The sequence below is a fragment of the Epinephelus fuscoguttatus genome, linkage group LG16 (assembly GCF_011397635.1).
Source record: "Epinephelus fuscoguttatus linkage group LG16, E.fuscoguttatus.final_Chr_v1".
In the NCBI taxonomy this organism is placed as follows: domain Eukaryota; kingdom Metazoa; phylum Chordata; class Actinopteri; order Perciformes; family Serranidae; genus Epinephelus; species Epinephelus fuscoguttatus.
In genome coordinates, this window is record NC_064767.1 from 27,862,831 (window position 1) to 27,884,459 (window position 21,629).

Here is a 21,629-nt window from a genome sequence, read left to right on the forward strand (position 1 = left end):
TCAAATATTTATATATATTTCTATATTTATATTATACTCATCACTTGGATGTCCATACATACACACACGCACATACTGTATATACAAACAAACAGAAACATAAAACATGTCCTTTCAAAACCTCAGTCCATGATGCCAAACCAGCCCAGAGACATCAATTAAATGACACAATTTAAGCGACTCTAGACAAAGATCTTAAATTATGCATAGTTCAACAGAAAAATAATATTTCCTCCTGTGTCAGAAAAAAACATGATCTATTACTATCAAGTTTTTCTCCCTGCTTTTTGCCATTTTCTCCAAAAAAGAGGGAAAAAACATTCATACAATCTCACATGTGGATGTTGGAGAGACTTTTATACATTTCAAGGAGAAAATGTATGTACACATGCAGGCATTAAACACAGTAAACAAACACAGTAACATTAGGTCTTGTACAGGTTTGATGCTGCACGCAACGAGGGTCCAGGTGGGCTGAGAGGGAGACAAAAAAAACAAATCAGGAGAACAACACAAAAGGAATGATGTCATTGATGTAAGAAGAAATATTCCCTTTCTTGTAAACAAGTCAAACACCAAGTGTAAAATTTAAGACATCGTTTTTCATCACAGAAGGCTCGCTGCAGTCGACACAAAGGCAAAACAACAGCTGTGTTAAAACAAACTTTTTCCCGTATGAAACATGACAAGAAAGACCTATTGCGTGTCTGATATTGCTTTCTGGATTAGATTTATTAGTGGAGTTAAATCAAAGCTCAGTTCACGTTAAGACCACAGATCATTGGCTCTCCTTGAATTAAATGGTAGCTGACGAAACAGTGCTTTGACTACCATTTCACACACATACTGACAGACAAACTGAAAGTGCTGTAGGCTGAGTGGGAATGTAAAGAATAGCTGCATGGATCCATGGGTGGGTTGAGGAGAGAAATGTTTGGTGGACTGTTTCCTGGACTGATCATTGTAGTGTGTAAGAGTCTGAGATGAGCTGTAAACCTTCATCAGTGCAGGAAACGCTAACTTCTCGAACCTCAGTCTGCTGGATATGACGCTCTTCACCATGTCCTCCCACCTACTACACCCGTTTTGTAATGCTGCACAGGTACTAAGCGTGCCTTGTAAATCAGCGAGGTGGCATTCAGGAGATTCCTCTCTGCTTCTTCTCCAGCTTCAGGCATCTACTGCTGTTTGTTATTTGCTTTCTCAGAATCTCAGCAAACTAAATTAAGTAGTGAAGAAGGTTTTGGTGCATTTGAGCGACAAGTTGGTAAAACACAAGAGAAGGAAAGAAGTAAAGATGAGCCTCCATGGTGCTTCTAATAAATAAATGAATATTAACACTTCTTAATGCAAAAGGACAGGTTCCACCAAGGCAGGCCTTAATAAAGGAGTATCATGACAGTAAATGTCACATCCACATACAGACAGTCAAGGTCAGCATCATTCGAGCATGCAAAAGTAGGACAGAACAACAGGCAACACAAGGAATAATTCATCCCAATGCCCCCCCCATCCCTCCGCTGAGCTCAGATACAAAGTGATGCAGGGCCGTGACACTAGTGTTTAGACTTGAGTGGAGCAGACAGCCCAGCAGAGCAGCGTCTCACTCCCACAGAGCGGGACGTCTCCCGGTGACAGACGCAAGGAGGGGCTCCCTCCCTCCTGGCTACTGCAGCGTCAGCAGGACGACGCTCGCCGAGCTCCGGCAGCAATCTGCCAGACGACGCGCTGTGGGAGATCCAAGCACCGCCGAGGTGAGAGAGGGGGGGGATCTTCACACTTTGGGACCGGCTTTGGCCGGACGATAGCAGCTTACCAGGAAACAGCAAAATCAACATCAGGCAAGGATCTCTGCACAACAAAAACTCGACAGCGAGAAACAAAAATAAAAGACATAACAAACCAAACACACTCTCAGAAATGCATTTTGTATAAAGTGTCTGTTGCAGCCTCAGCCAAATATTCATCTATTCCCCCTGACATTCCACTTCAGTATGTTTATAAATATATATTTATATACATATAATACTATTTTCATAATCTTGATGCTGGGAGCGGCTGTGGGAGTGTTTGCTCAGCTGGGGATGGCTTTAGATAAAAATTAGGGAGGGTTCAGGGAGGTTGAGGCCATGCTGACATGTCCTCCTCCCTGTCAGTGCAGAGAGGAGGAGGAGGAGGAAGAGGAGGAGAAGGAGGAGGGGGGGGGCTCCTCTTGCTGAGAACTGGACAGTAGTAAACGTCAGACACACAGTCAGCCTGCGGCGTAGCTGCTCAGGAAGGAGTAGAACATGGGCAACTTCATGCGCTGCTGGTCCCGCCGACACCACGCCATCACTGTGCCCTCGCTGTTGGCTGTGTAGAGGTGGTGGCCGTCACACGAGTAAGTCAGGCTGCAGCACACAGGAAAGGACATTACCATCAGTATTATTAAACATATATTCACAGTGGTGGCATCTCATATAAAAGCAAAGACTAGCAGGGTTGTAGCGCTGGTGAGATACCTGATGATGGGTCTGCTTGACTTGGAAAAGGTGATCTCTCTCACTGGTTTTAAATCCCAGGTGCTCCACAACCTGGAAATATTTCACACATAGAAGAAGACAAAAGTGTGGATGATACAATGGCTTGAGAAAAAAAGAAGCACATAAAAAAACAACAACAACAAATCCCTGCTCACCTGACGACGCCGTTCTCTAGCCCACCAGCGATGACATTGACAGAAACGCCCTCGGGCTGGTTGGAGAATGCCACGGAGCAGATGATCTCTCTACAGTGGACGTGACCGATTAGGTCACCGTTCACCGTCCACAGACGCAGGTCACTGCCTCCGCCCACTGGAAACACAGAATCGTGTGTCATAACTCACAACATTGTTTCAGTCTAGAAGACAGTGTGATGAAGCCTGAGAGGACACAGAGTGGAGCGGCGTTCACCTGAGTCACAAACGGTTGCAATGTCACCTGTAGTCTCGCTGGCAGACACTGAAGTCACTGGGCTTTTGTGGCCTGTGAGGCTTTGTACATAGCAGAGCCTGAAGAAAGACAGAGCACCACTTTATTTTACTACACACAGAAGACATACAAATCATTTAAGTCACAGTTCACCCTAAAATCAAAAATACACATTTTCCTCTTGCCTGTAGTTCTGTTGATCAGTCTAGATTGTTTTGGTTTGAGTTGCCAAGTGCTGGAGATATCGCTGTAGAGATGTCTGCCTTCTCTCTAATAGAATGAAACTAGATGGCACTCAGCTTGTGGTGCTTAAGGTGCCAAAAAAAAATACATGTGAAAAATGTCTCTTTCCAGAAATCATGACACAGTTACTCAAGATAATCCACAGACCTTGTTGTGAGCAGCTTCATGTAGGAACTACTTTCTTTCTACCAAACTACACCTGCCAACTGCATCACAATGCAGGAGGAAGTGTGCATCTCATGGACGAGAGGCTCATGCTCATGACAGCAGGAGATTAAAACATTAATGGTTTCCTCCTCGACTAAGCTGTAATGTTAACTAGCTCAGTGGTGCTAATGGAGCTAGCTGTCGATGCACGCTTCCTTCTGTACCGTGATACGGTGTATGTAATTCACATGTATTTTTTGGCACTTTGAGCACCACAGACTGAGTGCCATCTAGTTCCATTATATTTGGGAGAAGACAGACATCTCTATGGTGGATATCTCCAACATTTGGCAACTCACACTAAAACAATCTAGATTGATAAATAGCACTACTGGGAAGAGGAAAAACATCTATTTTTGACTTTGGGTTGAAGTGACCCTTTAGAGCAGTCCCTTCTGTTTTCATATCCCACACACACACACACACACACACCGACCTGTTCAGGTCCCAGAGGATGCAGGTGCCATCTTTGCTGACACTGATGAGGATGCTGTAGGGTTTGCAGACAAACAGGCTGGTGACTTCCCCCGTGTGTCCGTACAGGTGAACCTGAGATTCCACCTCCATCTCTGACGGCTGTGGAGAGACAGTTTCCAAATCCAGACACATATTAGAGCCCATCTACAGAGGGCATCCAGATCTGAATAGCTTCATGTGATTCAGGGTTAGCATGGATGAGGCATCTCGGTTTTACTGTTTGCTAAAAAAAAAAACAACCTGCATTAATGAATCTCCAACAGGATTTTCTGAACAGCACAAATCAATTGCTTCTGAAACACCCTTCAGAGACAGAGAAAATAGGAAATCTAGATTCCTATTGGTGGGGACCGATGAAAGTCTGAAAGCCTCTCTGATGACTGAACTCCCAGACCTCTAATCCCACTTGTAGGCTCGGTGGAAATGTGTTTCAAGGGCAACTGTGATGTGACTAATGAAGCTGAGCGTTTGAGCACAGTGAGGCGGTCTAAAGAGGGGTAGGCAGGGAGGGGGGATGGTGGGGGGGTAATGGGAGGTGGGTGGGTGGATTGGGTGTTGATGTGGAGGCGGAAGGTTAGAGGGGGACGTCGCCATGGAAACCCACCGTGGTGCTGGTGAAGCGGTTGCTGTAGGCGGTGATGACTCCACACTTGCTGCCTGTAAATAGCTGGCAGCCATCGGGCACCCAGGCGCAGCTGGTCACCTGGAGGAGAGAGAGACGGGCGGTTGGACAGAGGAAACGAGAAACCCGACAGCTTATTGGTCGATCCGCAGTGTAGAGTTGTGTAACACTGAAGGGAGAGGAGTAATTTCTTTCAATAACAGGTGCTCTGCGGTGCTTACCTGGTGAAGTTGTGAACACTGAATGAAGTTGATAGGTGGCTCGCTCTGCTTGCTCTTCAGCCTCAATATGTTGTCTGCGTAGCCCCAGCTCAAGATGGCCGACCACTGGATGTCTGTGCTGTGCATGCTCCTAACACCTACAGAGCAGAGAACATGAAATGTCAGCATGACACTGTGCAAACCACCCTGTGCATCAAGGCTGACTTGTGAGTGACCGGTGGGCTTCCTACCCTGCTCCTTGCTGTAAATCATCATGAGGCAGAACTTGCGGGACAGGCCGCAGATGGCTCGCGTCGGCAGAGCCAGCAGGGATCCGAACCTCTCCCCGTGCGGCTGGCTGAAACACACCACTGGGTCTGGAGCAGAGGGCGAGCCCACATACTCACCCCACTTCAGACCTTTGATCCACGGCAGTGGGCTCTGTGGGGGAGGAAGAGGAAATTGCCAGGTGAGCAGCAGATCATTTCATGGACGATGTATTAAGTCATTCTTCAGCGCACAGCAGGCTGTCACTGTCACTACCGCCACACAGAAGATTACCGGGCAGACTATTTCCTTGGCCTGTTCTCTGGTTTCTCTGAAGGCCAGCTGAACCAGGAGACCCATGGCTGCCGGCAGCTCCCCCTCCATCATGAGTTTGGGGCCGGTCCTGCTGACATGAGAGGCACTGAAGAGCTGCCTGGGTGTCTGTCCATATGTCTTAATCATCGTCTCCAGGGCCCGTCGCTGCACTGGGTCTTCTACAGCTGAAACGTCCATGCCGAAATAGGTCTGTGAAAAATAATATGAAAATGTGTGTAAGCAACAACTTTCCCAATAATTTCTATCACATGTGAAATAGGCAGCTTATGGAATCCCATTTATGCTAGTGTGATGAATTAAAAAACGATCCTGTAAGTCATTATAAAGAGGAACTTTGAGATGGTATCTTAAAATAATTTTAAACTTTTTGGAAATAATGACTTCATAGCTTATATTAATGAAAAGCTTTCTTGAAATAATGACTTGCTTGTCTCAAAAAAATGCCGTAGTATTTCAAAATAATGACCTAGTATGCCAAAATAATAAGAAACTTTCATAAAACACTGAGTTAATATCTAAAAATTATGTGATATTTCAAAATTATGACCTAGTAGCACAAAATAATGAAAACCTCTCTTAAAATAATGACCTAGTATATCACAAGAATGATGTAGTATCTGAAAATAATGAGTTGGTATCTAAAAAAAAAAGGACGTAATATCTCAAAAAAATGAAAAACTTTCTTAAAATAATGAGTTAGTATCTCAAAATAATGATGTAGTATCCAAAAATAATGACGCACTATCATAAAATAATGATCTAGTATCCCAAAATAATAAGAAACTTTCTCCAAATAATGAGTTGGTATCTTAAAAAAATGGCGCAATATCTCAAAATAACAATTTAGTTTCTCAAAGTAATGAGAAAGTTGCTCCAAATAATGAGTTAGTATCCCAGAATCATGAGGACGTTTCTCAGCGTGAGCAAATTTATCAAAATGAGTTTATGTTTTAATATAACGAGTCATTACCACAAAATTGCGAGTTAGTATCTCAATATAATGAGAAGCTTTCTCAAAATAATCCTTGAGTATCTTAGAATAATAAGAGACAATGCTAACTCCTTATTTTGAGAAAGTTTCACATCAAAAATAACTTACAGAATCTTGTAATTTAACACACTAGTAGAAACGGGCTCCCACAGCAGCTACTTACAGCTGGGTGGAAGACGTTGATGGCATGGACGGCAGCTTTGCCTTTCTGCTTGAGCCCAAACACCAGGTCAATCCACTGGCACAGTGTCTGGGAGACCTGGTCCGATTCCAGCGCTTGCCGGTGGATGAGAATGAACAGACGTGGGTCGTTGCGGGCCCAGGGCGGCAAATTCACATGATTCACCCTCTCACCATTTTGACGAACACCAAAATCAAAACCTGTAAAGGCAAAAAAAAAAAAAAAAAAAAGGTTACTTTTTAGTACATGAGAAAAATGTATACTGGTGTAAGAAATATGTATACAGATTAAATAGATGATAATTACCCTCTCTGTTGACCAGAAATTCTGGGAGGTAGAAAAACTCTGGGATGAGCTCCTTCACGTCAGTCATAGACTCGTAGGAGGACAGGCGCCACGTGGTGTTCATGGAGTGAAACGTTCGGTCCGGGATATCAAAGCTCTGGTCTGATTAAGGCCAAAGACAATCTAATTACAGATTCGACTCACTGATTGAAAAGATCCCCTTTCATGACCTTAGACACCACGCTCGCTGAATACATTTGCGATCACATAAAAAGATGCCTCGCAGGATCAGAGGAGAGAGACGGATGAATGAAAAAATAATTAACAAGGAAGGAAGAAACAGAAAAAAGAAGAGGAAGGGCAAGGAGTTGATCAGAGAGAAGTATTAAGGCGAAGTCACCTTTCATGACCAACACGTGATGCAACATGGCTACGACAACATGCTGCTCAGTCAGATCTAAGATCAGGATGTTCCAACATTTCAGTACTAAAAGCCTCAGCATCAAACAGGTCGGAGCTGTCAGTATAATGTAGACAGGTGGGACTTGGTGCTGCTAAAAGCTTTTTGGAGATGTATGAGAATTATCTGCTGTTAAAGAGCCCCAGACTGTCAGTCAGTTAACATTTACACAACTTGCTGAAACTAAAGAAGCTGTAGAAGATGACACAGCTGGAGTTTGTTTTCTGATTTTCATCCTTAACATGTGACTCACCCTGGTATGCGAGGAACATCTTGGTGAAAGGAGGCATTCGAACCAGAAAGTGCAGCACGGTGCCGCTGTTGGAGTAGTGTGAGCCGTAGTGGTAAGGCTGCACAGGAGGCATGGGGTCGTCCTCACGAATGCCCTTCTTGTACTCCTCCTCGAGGTACTAAGAAGCAAATACACATGTTTTCTTAGCATCCAACAAACTCAAAAAACTCATGCTTAAATAAGAAATAAAAACAGCAGGCCTCACCCTGTAGTTATCCACGTAGCGATCCTCTTTCTCTTTTGACTGGACTGCGATGGGTTTAACTAAATTCCTGCAGGACAACAAAATGTAAACAAAGAAGAAATGAGCCGCAATGTTCATCTGTGACAATTTTAAATGCTCCAATCTGTGTTTTGAGTCTTCACTTCAGAGAGACCTTATCTGTCATCCAATATATCAAATAAATAAATAAATACCACAATATGGATATTAACTGCATCTGTCTTGATTTAAAATTAGTGTGGAGGGCTCTGGCATTAATAAGAGGAGCACTTATTAAGAACATCTGAGAGCTGTATTCTTATTTCAAGACGTACGATCTGATGGCAGAGGATTTATACAGCACCTAAAACAAATCTTTATACCATTATATTATCTAATTTTCAAATAAATATCTCAATGCCTTTCCAAACCAGAGCTGCCTTCCAGCACTGACCTGTAGATGTTTGGGTCCTGCAGGTCAATTGTCTCACTGGTGTAATCTCTCAGGATGAAGGGGAACACCGGGTACTGCATCAGGTCATTGAAGGAGCGGCCTGCGTGCTTGTTGAGATGTGTGAGGTACTCGAAGTTTGAGATCTGACCCGAGCCCCACAGCTGAGTGAGCGCTGTGATATTTCCGTGCTCCAGCAGGTTGGGCAGATCAGAGGTCAGGATGTTGTGGTAGACGTCGTCACGGAACTAGGGGGAAAACACAGAGCCCTGTGAGATGTTTTTCATTCGTAGTGTTGAGACTGAAGTACAACATGGGAAAAAGTACTAAAATCTGAATGATTTAATTCGACAAATAAAATTAGTTGTGTTCCTTTCTTTTCTTTAACTCAGGCCTGGTGCCTTAAGGGAACTGCTGATCAACATAAAGCCACTTAATTAGTCTTGAATTTAATTAATTAATTAATTTATTTATCATGTGGAGTGATGCTAAAGGTAACACTGAAAATATATCAAGTGCTGCTTTAAATATTTAATAGGGATGGGAATATCTCTGTGGTAGATGATTCGATACGTATCTGGATACATGGGATACGATACGATTCAAAAACGATATATTTTTAATACAGAACGATTCGATACAGCGTAGGAACGATATGATTCGATACAATTCGATACAGTGTAGGAACGTCACGATTCAATATGATTTGATACGATTCTATGGTTAACATTTGTTGATGTAGACATTAATCATATATTATAAAATAAAGAAGCCAATTCTATAAAAGTGACATTTTTACAATATTTTCAAATTTGTAAAAGACCACTTCCCCAAGCATTATTGCTGTATGGCACTGGCAAAAATAAAATAAAAAGACAAACAACAACAAAATCACACATTGTCTGTGTTTTTGTATGTATCTTATATGGACTTGAGTCTGGAATAAAGTTTATCATAACGCTGTACAATATAAACATAAAGCAGAATAAAATAATAACATGCAATGTAGGGGCAGAATCTGACATCTCCTGTTAATAGTTGATATCATGAACTATGATGACTAGCAGCTTATCACTGACAGCATGTCAGACTATTTCTCTGTGTTTGCTACACTCTGTGTTTGTCATTTATAAAAAGATAAATCACTTTTCTATAATACATCAATGATATTTCAATGGAATAAATTACTTATTAACTTATTCATACTTCAAAAACAGCATCAATAAGTGATTAACATAAGGGGGGATCAAAATAGGCAGTCATGACACCGACGAAGACTTCTTGGACCTGGAACTGGGCTTCTCGGTCGCCGGTAAGCCGTTATCTTGCGCGGCGGAACACTATGGCCGCCGTATTTGACAGGAATACGTATTTCTGTCTGTGTCTGTGACCCCGTGTTCAACCCACAACCGGCAGGATTCGCCTTTAGTTTCTGCTGCGGCTTGGCTGCTCCCTGGTTTATCCAACCAGCATTAGCTTCTGTTCCTCAGCTCCACCGTTCAAGCTGGCGCTGATGTTTACATCCATTATCGTTGTCAGTAATGCCTGCTACGGAGCATGCCGCCGGCTCTCACGTTGTTTTAGAGATACAAACTGGTAAAGCCAGTCAACCGATTGCTAGTCTCGCGATACCCAATCCATGCCTCTACAATCGATTCATCTAAGGATTCATGGCTGATTCGTATCGATTGAGGAGGCTGCTACTGATGCAGCCGTATCTCTCGCTTGTCAAACCGGATAGCCGGTCGTATCGGTTAATCAATCCCAACCCTAATATTTAACTATCAATAACCTCAACAGAAAAAAATCCTTGTATTAGCCTTCAACAATCAGCACCACTGGAACACGATGGTGGACTATTGCTTGGCCAATCACAATCCAAAATATCCCAGCTTCCTGTCCAGCTGGGGACACCATAATTTCCTGTCATGTCACACTATCAGCTTTCAATAAATACATAAAATGCTTAAAAACATACTTTAACAGAATCTACAGCCCTCCTCTGTGAGGCTGCAGGGAGCTAAATGCTAATGTCAGCATACTAGCATGCTGATGTTAAGGAGGTATCATGTTCATCATGTTCGTTTAGTATGCTAGCCTGCTAACATTTTCAACAGGTAATTAACACTAAACACAAAGTACAGCTGAAGTATTGGACAATGACATGGTGGTGCTAGCTGAGAAGTCAGAGGATCACCAAAGAAACTACAGTTAATCTCCAGGGGGATATAAATGCCTGAACCAAATTTCATGACAGTCCATCAAATGGTAATTGAGACATTAAACTAAAAAACAATAAATATCAGTCCAAACTTGGAATAAATGCACAGGGAAAAATCTTGGCCTGTTTGTCCAGGAAAGAGTTTTGTGAGTCTGCAGACAACAGATGATCTGTTCTCCTTCTCTGAATCCTTTGCACTGGAAATACCCGCTGTAAACCCCTGACTTGCTTAGTCACATGTCCAACCATATCAAACACTCTTTAACTACTTCACTAAAAGCAGCATCAAATAATAACAGTGCTTTTTTTCTCTTTGATCAGCATGATGGTACAGTATCTAATCATCATGATCGATTCCTGGCACAGAATACTACAGAGCTCGGCAGGTATCAGGGATAGAAGGCAATTCAACAATTAACTCACAGTGCCAATTTTTTCCAGCAGCATGATTTTGCCTGTTCATACAATGGTTTCTTTGAGCATCAGTACATTCTCTCATCTTGTCCGTTGTTATAACAGTCCATCCTGTGCAGCTACATTTTTATATTCCAATTAAATGTGGACTGAGTCTTTCTTTTGTGATCTGCTGGGTAGTCTAGCGACGGATCTTCAAGTAGGGATGTACCAATTGTCAAATTCTGGGCTGATATCGTTACCAATGTTTAAAACAATTTAGCTTTTTTTGTTGCTGTTGTTATTACTCTTTATTTTTTATATTATTGATCTTCAACAGATTTATGAAACAAGCTTTAAAATAATCGTCTTTCAAGTGAAAAAATCTTTTGTTTCAAATTGACAGTTTCAAAAGCCTTTTTACTATCATTATTCCCTCTCTAAAATCTATTTAAGACTGTTGTGAAAACAGAAACACATTAATTTTTCTAACAACTGTATTTTTAAAGTTTCTCACCAAAAACTGAATTTTACATGACTACACTTGAATACATCATAATAACCTTATAATTTACCCTCACCTAGTATTCATTTTAACTGAATAGAGCTTGAACGTATTATAATCTAACTCAATTCGACCTCTGTTAGCTGTTAGTTCCAGCCACTGACTGCTAACAGCTAATGCTAACTTGCTCTCCTCCTCACGATTTTAACACTTGTTGTTCGAAATGTAACGTTAGCATGATCAGATTAAGTGCGTCCCCTGATAATTAGCGTACTGTGTCCTCTTGTCCCGAAGACAACCCAAGGAAGATCTCTTCATTCCAAACATGTTTTCTATTGTTCCCAGGACTACAAGACCATGTTAGTTTAAAGCCCTGATTCTTAGTCTACGCAAAATTGATGTGACACAACAGTAAAACATCGGCCACTGCCTTTACTGAATGCCATCTTATTTGCCGATAGCAGTCAACAAGTTGATACCAATGTTGGGCTGATGAGTTGTTGCATCCCTGATCATTAGCCAACTCGATTCTTTGCAGTAACATAATAAACAGCTGAAGTTAACACACCAAAACATGAACTGTTCAACTGTTAATTCATCTGGTTCCTGGACAGTCAACTTTCCAGTCACATCACAGCTTCCTTCATTTATTATTCCAAGCGACTTGTGCCTCACCTTGGTGTTGTCAAAGGCTAACAGCAGGGTCCTGCCATTGGTGAGGAATATCTCCACTGCGTTGTCTCTTAACTGCCACCAGCGCTTGTGCACCTCTTTGATCTCCTCGTACGTCCAAGAGAAAGAGGGTGCCTCTGTCTCCCCATGAAGACTCTGTCCAAACACATCACATTATTACGTCACCAGGCGGACTCACATAACCCACTGGCAGTAAATAATCCTGAGCAGTCGTCTGGTCTTTTACCTGGCTGTCATGAGCATCAGCAGCATTGTCCTCCACAAAGTACATCCCAGACTTTCCTGTGAGACGACACAGGGTGAGTGAGATTCGGTGTACTAAGAGCGAGACAAACAAAAGCTTCCCCCGCTGAATAACTAACAAACACTTGTGCGTGAGGGGAGAGCAATATTCTCCCGTGCCTCAGAGAGAGCACATTACTCTTTGTGCTTTGTGACCGGCTGACTATATTATGCATGGAGCAGCTGTGAGAGATGGTCAGTGTCTTACCCAGAAGTAGCTCCCCTGCTGTCTCTCTGGAGGGGGCAACGCTGATGCACCGTCTGGTGAACCTAAGGACAAAGAGACACAAGAAATGCACCAACTGAATAAAGCAAAGTGCAGCACAAGATGATGGGACATTTATGTGCCTTCTTTAGATCATCCTGTCCTCCTGAGAGGAATATGATGTTTACTGAAGACTTACGGGTAGGCAGGGTGACAGAGGAGTAGAAAATTATACCTGATGGGCTCGCTGGTGGCTTTGTCTTTGACAGTGGAGGAGAAGGAGGAGTGAGTCTTATCCTCAAACAGGAAGGACAACGGTGGCTTCACTGTGTCTAAACAGGACATGGAGGTCAAATTAAGAACCTTAAAGTTAACAACACACGAGCACTAGAGAATTTGTTGTATTGCTTTCACCTTCAGACTTGCGTCTGTCTTTGAGCAGGTATTTGTTAGGAATGGTGAGGTAGCATCTCTGTAGTCGCCGTCGCTCCCTGTTGGGCCCTTCAGTGGGATCCAGCTGCCAGGAAGTTGGGTAGGATGTCTGGTCGTACCAAACAGCACTGAAACAGACCATTACAGCCCTCTCAAACACTTTGTCTACTCATATCAATACAAAAGTAACCTCACTGCAGAGCCGCAGTTTGCACTGAGGACACCAAGGTCGATATTGTTTTAGGTAACTGGGGGGTTTAATATCCTGGGAAGGAGTTTTAATCCTACTGTTCACATTAATTTCACATGGCCAGTTTTTTTAAGCCTGGTCCAGATATTTTCAGATGGAGTCTAAATACTTTTGTTTGGCAGGTTTAGGCCAGAAACATACATTAAAAATAGAAGGGCACTCTGAAAGCGCAGCCCCCCGCCAATGCCAAATGGCCTATGTTGCAATGTTAACAAGAGACAAATAATTCATGCATCTGTATGGCGATGCAGATCTGCTCCAAAATTGAATGGTTTCTCCTTGGCCCATGCTACACCCTTCCACCGAGTTTCATGAAAATCCTGCCTGTAGTTTTTCCGTAATCTTGCTGACAGACAAACAAACCGAAGAAAAAAACTTCCTTGGTGGAGTTAATAACAGGATTTGTATTTGTATTTGTATTTCTTCATTATAATTATATGTCTAGCATTTTGGGGAAGAGTTTGATACAGAATTTAGATTACTCTGCTGAATAAAATTTGCCAAAACATAATTTAGCAGTTAACTTAGCTCAGAAATTGTGGAAATTGCATTAAATGTTGTTGTTTTTTACCAGTCGATCAACCACTTTGGTGCATTCCAGACTGAAATGCGCAACTAACTCCATTACTACCTGTCTTTTGGCAATAAATAAATGGATGAGCAATAATTTCTTAAAGTTAAAGTCTTTATGATCCTTGGTTCAGATCTAAGCTTCAAGTCCTGCTTTAACAAGGTGAAGAAAACATCATTTATCCACCTCAGACACATAGCCAAGGTACGGCCATTTCTAAATGAAAAGATGCAGAGAAAGTGATTCATGCGGGGGGGCGTCGGTGGCTTAGTGGACAGAGCAGGCGCCCCAATGTACAAGGCTGTTGCCGCAGCGAGCCGGGTTCGAGTCCAGCCCGTGGCCCTTTGCTGCATGTCACTCCCTCTCTCTCCCTCCCTCACACTCACCTGTCCTGTCAATTAAAGGCTAAAATTCCCAGAAAAATATCAAAAAAAAAAAAAAAAAAAAAAAAATTCATGCCTTTATATCAAACTGCCTCGACTATTGTAACGCACTTTTTACAGGCCTCCCAAAAAACACACCACTGAGAGACTTCAGCTCATTCAAAACTCTGCAGCTCGGCTATTAACCAGAACCAAGAGGAGAGAGCATATCAGGTCAGTCTCAGCTGCTCTGCACTGACTTCCTGTTACATTTATAATTGATTTTAAGCTCTTCTTCCTTATATACAAAGCCATACACGATCTGGGACCGAGCTACAATGCTAACTCCCTTGTTAACTATTTGCCTCCAAGAACACTGCGATCATCTGCTGCTGGTTTACTGGAGGTTTCCAGTAACAGCCGGAAGAAAATCGGGGATGCAGCCTTTGTCAATTACGCCCCAAAGCTATGGAACACACTACCTATAGATATCAGAGAAGGAGCTCACTAAATATTTAGAAAGCTAAAAATGTATCTGTTCACTTAAGCCTTTAACCAGCTCTGACTTCCTGATACAGGTCTGAAACTCGGTTTCTTTTTAAGCTTTTCTTTTCTATTTACGCTTCATGCTGCTGCAACTCTTTTAAAATCTTACTTGATTTTATGATTTATAGTTCTACAACTCTTATGAATCAGTTAATCCATGTTTTAAACTGTTTCAAATGTCCTTTAATATTGAGTTGCCTTGCCTGCTTTATGTCCATTATGTCTATTTTCATGTGAAGCACTCAGTGCTTTTACTGCCCTAATTGTAAAGCACTTTGTGCTGCATTTCTTGTATGAAAAGTGATATATAAATTAAGTTTATTATTATTATAACAATCCCATAACTTTTTAATGCCACAAGCAGGTCAAAGAATTTATCAAAGAATTTGCGCCAATTAGTAAATGTTAGAATGCTAATATGCTAAGGTAACATGCTAAACATTGTACTTGATAATCAGCGTTAGTATTTTTGCATGTCAATATATTGCCATTATGATGTTAGCATTATGCTGTAAGCTGTGCATTAGTATAGCCTGACAGAGCTGCTCTGAGTCTTGTCTTGCCTCAGTGGATGTGGATGTACGAATGTATAGATTAAAAAGTTTACTTGATTTCATTGTTTTACAAACAGTTTCTTCTAAGATATTTTGATGCTGTGTCTGAAATCATCTTTTATCTAATTCAAATGTGTTTATTCAAACACAAACTGCAACATAATTGCTTCACATTAAAACATAATTTTCTCTACAGTTTATTTTGAAGAACATGACCATAAAATAAAGAGGAGAAAATAATAACCATTAGAATAACAATCATCATTACAGTAACGATTTTATTATTACACTTTGTTCCAATATTGCGTAAGCCCCTACGAAAGATAAATGTCGATGCCTACCGGTCATGCGTGAGTTGTTGCACCAGCTCCTGCCAGTGGCGGCTGGCGCTGAGGTCAGTCTTATAGAGTCCCCTGATGTGCTGGATGACTTTCTTTCTCTCCATGCCTTGTCGCAGAGACACATTCTGGGTGATATCAGCTGCAATCTTTGAAATGTCCTTGGACTTTCCATCCAGCCTCTGGATAAGACTGCGGGGGAACAGGAAGGAATGGAGTGAATGGAAGAGCGGAACAAAGACACGATTCTTACCAGTATTTTCTTGTACTGAACATCAGTCTCACATCAGGAAAAAAAAGCCCCTACTCACTTCCTCTGAGTGTTGGCCATTTTCTTCTCCCACGCCAGTTTGCTTGTTTTCTCTTCTGCTTCATACTTGAATTTTTCCTGTATGAATAAAATTACAAGTAAAGAAGTCCTTAACTCACATTAGCTTTATTTTCTGGCTACAAAGAAACCTGATAGGCTGCTCTGAACATTTATGGACAACCAGGATTTTCCACTTGCACAAAAGTTGGTATTCATACTAATTTCACACAACACTGAGTTTCTTGGAAACTGTTTCCTGATTTAAAAACTGTTTGTAGGACTTACCTCTTTTAAGGCCTTGAGCAAGTCTTGTTTGTGCGGAGAGTTGGGCGGGATGCAGCGATGGCCACAAAGCTTGAGCGAGGTCATGAATACACCCACGGCGTTCTGCTCGTCTTTGGTGAGGCTGTCCTTGTGATCGTGCAGCATCTCATACAGGTACAGTGACAACTTTGGTCCATGCTGAGTGACACAGAGTGAGAGAGTAGAATAAAGCACATATTCAATTTTTGTTGGTTGGAAGCAAGTCACATACACTGATGGACAGGGAACAAGCCTTATCCAGCTAGCTGACCCTCAGTAAAGCCTGAGAGGAGGAGTGAAAGAAGACTCCTATGGCGATGCAGGGGGGCTGCTGAACAGCATGAAAACATCTGTCTGAGTTATTTTAGAGCCAGTGCCTGACAGCTCCTGGAAAACTTGTCTGTAGGAGTGAAAATGACAAGCAAAGCTAATACACTGAACACTCACTCACAAACAAACACAATTTTTGCACTGGGTGGGTAAAAATGGCCAGAAATATATAATTTAGGTGTCTAACGTTTGGCAGTGAGGAAAAGCTGAGTTGATGTGTGGGGTGACAAACAGACTTAAATGATGCATTTCCTCCACCCTCACCTCTAGACCTGGGCTGAGGCTCTCCTTGAGAATATCCAAATGTCTGGGATCAAACACAAACTCCAGTGACTCCTTCCTGTCAGACAGGGGAAGTGCAGGGCTGAGAGTGTGCACGAGCAGGCGGCCAATTTGGACCCGGAAAGTGTCCCGACATGACCACAGGATCCTTCGCCACTGCTGATGTGGGGCTCCTCCTCGACCCGTGCTGCCCTGTGACATCACAAACATCAACGTAGGGTCTCATGAAATAGCAATAAGCAAAAAAGGGTTCTTATTCCCTCTCTTTCTGTCCCAGAACCAACACCCAATTTTGAACCCCTTGGAGAATCAATCAAAATTAAATTGGTTTGGAACCTCAAAAGTTGGCATTCCTTAACCTGAAGTGTGAACCATGATGACATCAGTGGATGCGTCATATGCTACAGGTTGGACAGAGAGAATGTAGTCTTGCACATTATAATTTGCCATGTCCTCTTGTCATTAGTACCTGGACCACGGTTGTTTTTTGGATTAAAAACACAATGCAAAAACATAACAAAAGCTTGCAGGTAATAAATGCAATCTGCCATCTTGCTAGGACTTCCGTCGTGCATTGAGCAATGCCCTCCATTAATTACGCATCCTTGATTACACTTGTTTCTCTCAAAACTGGTAAATACATATGATGGTATGCTAGATAGCACCAAGGTTCCAACAATCCTGAACAGAACTGTGTCATCATACCAGGCTGATTTTGATCCCGTCCATCATGAGTTTGAGGATATCCTTCTGAAAGCTCTTCTTGCTGGCAGGCGGCAGGGTGAAGGGAGTGGGAGAGTGTGGGACAGAGGCGCAGCCACTCTCATCCTGTGGTTGATCACCTGGTTCTGGTGTGAAAAGCTGTTGCTCTGGAGAGTCGGGTATATTCAGCAGGTCAAATAGGTCCTGACTCACATCTGAAATGAGGGACACATTCAAGGAGAACCAGGATTAGACAGCAAGTTCAGTTTATGCTCAAGTGAGGTGAAGGAGAAAACAGAGATGACTGGAATAGATAAGCAGGAGAAGATTTTTACCATGGTAAATGAGTCTGTTGACAGCAAGAACCACAAGCCTCTGCAGCCGCTGGACGAACTCAGTCTCACTGGCACGAATGGGGTTCTCCTGGCTCATCCTCCTCTGCATCATCTGATTGAGCTCATCGCTGGCTACCGACCGCATCCGCATGAGGAGAGAGTCAGTCTGGGCCAGAGAGAACCGACGCCGGCCTACAAGCACAATATTGGTATGTGCTCAGTTGTGAAAACACAAATTGGGTGCACATGACGACAGGCCATTTTTAAGTATAAGCACACTTTCACTTTTCCTTTCAAGTTCAGGGTAAGGTTATGCAAATCGAATCTCGTAAATCATTTAACACAGAGAAGATTATAGAGATTCACTAATCAAAAAGCCATCTGTGCTTAAATGCTTAACATTGATTTAGTTAAGCATTCAAACACGCACACACAGAAGCACCAGTAGTGCACGGAGATACTGGGCAAATTAACCCCTGAGGTGAGTTCAGGGGAGGAGGTGAGTTCACTGCAAATATGGGAGACATGCTCCATGACAGGGAGGATGTTCTCCACTGTGGACCGAAGTCCGAGCTACCTGCGTCACAGTGGAGCATGTAGGATGGAGCTCCAGAAGGGGAGGGGAGGGAGGAGTCCTGGGACAGGAAGCTGAAGGGAGGGGAGAGGGGGATCTGGCCATAAGAGCAGTAGTGCTGTCTGGGGATGCGGGGAATAATGGAGTCTTTCATGGCAATGGAACCTTGGGATCAGGGCGAGGAGAGGATGAATAAACAGACAGGTGAGGGTGGTGAAGTGAAATGCCTGAAAACACATGGTGGTCAATTCTACTTCGACACTCAGGATCAGACAAACAACACACCAGATTTCTACCCGGTGTGAAACACTTACCTGCAATACTCTTGCGCTTCTGATAGATGGCATGGTGTGGGGAGCTCGGTGCATTCACAGAGCTGCTCAGCTTCTGAGGTTCCTGATTGGCTGTCGTCTTTATGAACTCAATCGCTGACTGAAGGACACGGAACTGCAAAGCTACAGCCATCTCTGGGAAAAGACAATAAGACAGTCAAATTGTCATGTTAGAAACTGACGCTCTCAACAAGTGACCAACAATGAACTTCATGCAATAATCACAAGTACAAACTGATTTGTGGCAGGTACAAGTTATCTAAGAGAACTTGTGGCATTCATCGATTTTATTGTATTTAAAAATTTCTCTCACGTCTCACTTTTCTCTCTTTTATATATAAAGTCATGTGCAGAAAGACTGCCCTTCTCCACAGAGGAAAAAAATCAACACTTATTTGACTAAATAATCATGCTTTAATCTGAGTGACTTTTGAAATTACATGTTACCAGAATCCACAAAAAAAGTTAAGTGAAGTTAAAGAATAATTTCACTGCTGGAGAGATGGTCCTTTCATAAAACCGGGCTGTCTATGTAGTAGAAACACACAAATACTTTGAAATTGGTGCTACATAATCAGAGCTTTTACTCAAGAGGTAGAAAATTTTCAACTAACAGAATGCACTGTGCTGCACCGGACCGATAAACACCCCTGCTTATGGGTGGCGTAATGCAAGATGGTTTTGGCCGGCTCGCCTTAAAACAATATGGCGAAAAGGCTGGTAACTAAAGTTCATGTATTGCAGTAAATCACTAAGCTAAAATCTGTTTCTGAAAATATTTTAGACGAGAAGAGGAAACGCAGTAAAAGAATCTTGGTTTATATTTGTCTAACACAGAGAAAGGGGCAGCTCTCTCCCTCGATCTGCTTCTATACTGTTTGTATCTGTGATAGCAGCATCGGCAGGCATACAAAAATGAGGAAGTATCTGTGGTTCAAACAACAGCCTGAGAGCCAGCAAAAATCCACTGGATGATTTTTGCTGGCAAATGTGCAGGAAGATCTGGCCACTGGTTAGATGGAGGAAACTTTACCACAGTTGAATTATACATACTACCCACGTTGTTATGATACAAAGCTGGTTGAAAATCAGCATAGTATGCCTTTAATATTCCATTAATATCAGCGTGATGTGCATTCAGGTGAGAGTTTCAACAGTTTTTGTTTTAGATTTTATTGATTTATTTTTGGCTTCTAATTTCATATCAAACCATTTGTCTTTATTCATATCTCTGTAGGTCTTTGCGATGACAGCGTGGTAATGATTTAAGTTCCCCTAACACTGCTACATATGTTGTGTTTCAATCTGCTCACTTTCAATTTTTTTTACTCTTGGGCAACATTTCTATCAATGAATCCTGCCCACAAACAGAGCAGAGGTATCCTTACATAGCAGTTTGGGATAGTTGATTACGCCAATGATCAAGCCTTACAAACACACAGCTCCTCACGAACTGTTGGCCCAATGAGGGAAGTGATACAGTCGAGTACTACTAAAATGACAAACAACCAAAAATAAAGAGAGCCATGTACAGGGCCGTAATGCCTTTGTAATGTTTCTGTGATTACAGAATGATTTTATCACATCACAAAACAGCAAAGACATCAGCACTAACGAGGAAGAGATGGTAGAGATACGTTGTAGAGTGCAAATTTAAAGGAAGAATGAGAGGAAACTATTTAGCAGGAAGACGGAGATGTGAGATATTTCTCAAATTACATTTTTTCTCAAATGAGTTTCCACTCTGCAGTTGTAGATAATTAAGTGACAGCCCACTCTCTTTCTGCAGCAGAGCTTGGCAGCTTCATATCATTCAGAACTGCAGAGCATAGCAGATGACAACACTGATGTATTTTGCATGTGCATTGAATTTTAGCCCTCACCCTGTGTACGACGCATCTTGCTGGTCTGCATGAAACCCAGTAACGTAATGAGGTCTTCAATGATGCGAAAGTACTGGGACCCTGAAGAGCTGCAGGAGTGGATAGTCACAGCCACCAACAGCTGCTGGATGTCACACACCAGAAGCTTGTAGTCATTCAGGGGAATACTGCAGGGGGAGGACAAGAAAAGCAGAAAATATGAAGCACAGGAAGTGAGTCTGGTATAGATCAATGAGCAGTGAGAGAGGATTAATGATTCAATTCATGGCTCAAAGGTTCAAGATAAAACCCGTGGAGGTGTTTGAATGAATCGTCCTCTGTTCTGGCAGCCGTACCCATTCTCCATGCCATTGAGGGTGGAGAGGGTGTTAAAGAGCACGTAGAGCAGTCCGTGGTCTAGCAGAATGTCTGCCAGCTTGGGGCAGGCGTTGAGAAGCTGCAGCAGCATACATAGGATGTTGTGTACCAAGGAGTTCTCATACAGTGAGTTCTCAATAAGACCCAACACTGGGATGATACAGCGCTTTCTAAAGGGTGAGATATTTTCCATTTCCTCCAGGTCCAGACTGTGAAGCAATACAGAGAAGAAAAATATTACAACGTGCACAAATGTGTGCATCAAACAAATTTATTCATACAGTAGACAATCCTATGCATACTATAATAAGATAAAACACTCAGCCTATGGTGCACTAGACATCATACTGTCCCTGGACTCACTCTTCCTCCAGGCCCACCGGCCGTCCAAACAGCATCTCCAGGAAGCATTCAAGGAGCCCCTGGCTGCCCTGGTGGATGTACAGCTGGTTGGCCAGCAGTGAGAAGCCATGGTTCTTCAGAAATTTCTCCTTCTGCTCCTTGAGGGCTCTGCTGAAATATGCATCCAGCAGCTAGGAGAGAGAATAATATGAGTTAACTTCAGAAAGGTTAGTCCTAACACTGGCAGTTTATTGGGATACTTTGCTAACACGCTGGCAACGATGTCAGAGTACAAAATTTTTTCTGAAGATCTTGAGGCACTTGGGCAGTTATTTGCCTTCATTCTGAGAGTTAGAGAAAAC

General features: G+C 42.5%; 2 protein-coding genes across 12 annotated transcripts in view; one reads left to right on the forward strand and one right to left on the reverse strand.

The window, feature by feature from the left end:
- The window catches only part of ggps1 (geranylgeranyl diphosphate synthase 1), a 182,453-nt gene that overhangs the window by 56,590 nt on the left and 104,234 nt on the right, over positions 1-21,629 (forward strand). The gene's annotated exons all lie outside the window — the stretch shown is intronic.
- lyst (lysosomal trafficking regulator) overlaps positions 339-21,629 on the reverse strand; it is a 79,418-nt gene continuing 58,127 nt past the window's right edge. For all 11 annotated transcript variants that reach the window (XM_049600239.1, XM_049600241.1, XM_049600240.1 and 8 more), the window contains 29 exons: positions 21,289-21,458; positions 20,904-21,134; positions 20,569-20,735; positions 18,668-18,820; positions 17,780-17,971; positions 17,448-17,659; positions 16,725-16,934; positions 16,113-16,289; positions 15,829-15,905; positions 15,521-15,709; positions 12,879-13,024; positions 12,700-12,796; positions 12,468-12,529; positions 12,204-12,259; positions 11,960-12,112; positions 8,169-8,413; positions 7,718-7,784; positions 7,474-7,630; positions 6,782-6,922; positions 6,458-6,675; positions 5,262-5,492; positions 4,952-5,141; positions 4,722-4,858; positions 4,483-4,581; positions 3,838-3,977; positions 2,934-3,031; positions 2,678-2,834; positions 2,502-2,573; positions 339-2,390 (listed from right to left, as the gene is read on the reverse strand). In XM_049600239.1, coding sequence (XP_049456196.1) covers positions 2,252-2,390; positions 2,502-2,573; positions 2,678-2,834; positions 2,934-3,031; positions 3,838-3,977; positions 4,483-4,581; positions 4,722-4,858; positions 4,952-5,141; positions 5,262-5,492; positions 6,458-6,675; positions 6,782-6,922; positions 7,474-7,630; positions 7,718-7,784; positions 8,169-8,413; positions 11,960-12,112; positions 12,204-12,259; positions 12,468-12,529; positions 12,700-12,796; positions 12,879-13,024; positions 15,521-15,709; positions 15,829-15,905; positions 16,113-16,289; positions 16,725-16,934; positions 17,448-17,659; positions 17,780-17,971; positions 18,668-18,820; positions 20,569-20,735; positions 20,904-21,134; positions 21,289-21,458 — 4,383 coding nt within the window. In that variant the 3' untranslated portion in view covers positions 339-2,251. The remainder of the gene's footprint in view (positions 2,391-2,501; positions 2,574-2,677; positions 2,835-2,933; positions 3,032-3,837; positions 3,978-4,482; positions 4,582-4,721; positions 4,859-4,951; positions 5,142-5,261; positions 5,493-6,457; positions 6,676-6,781; positions 6,923-7,473; positions 7,631-7,717; positions 7,785-8,168; positions 8,414-11,959; positions 12,113-12,203; positions 12,260-12,467; positions 12,530-12,699; positions 12,797-12,878; positions 13,025-15,520; positions 15,710-15,828; positions 15,906-16,112; positions 16,290-16,724; positions 16,935-17,447; positions 17,660-17,779; positions 17,972-18,667; positions 18,821-20,568; positions 20,736-20,903; positions 21,135-21,288; positions 21,459-21,629) is intronic.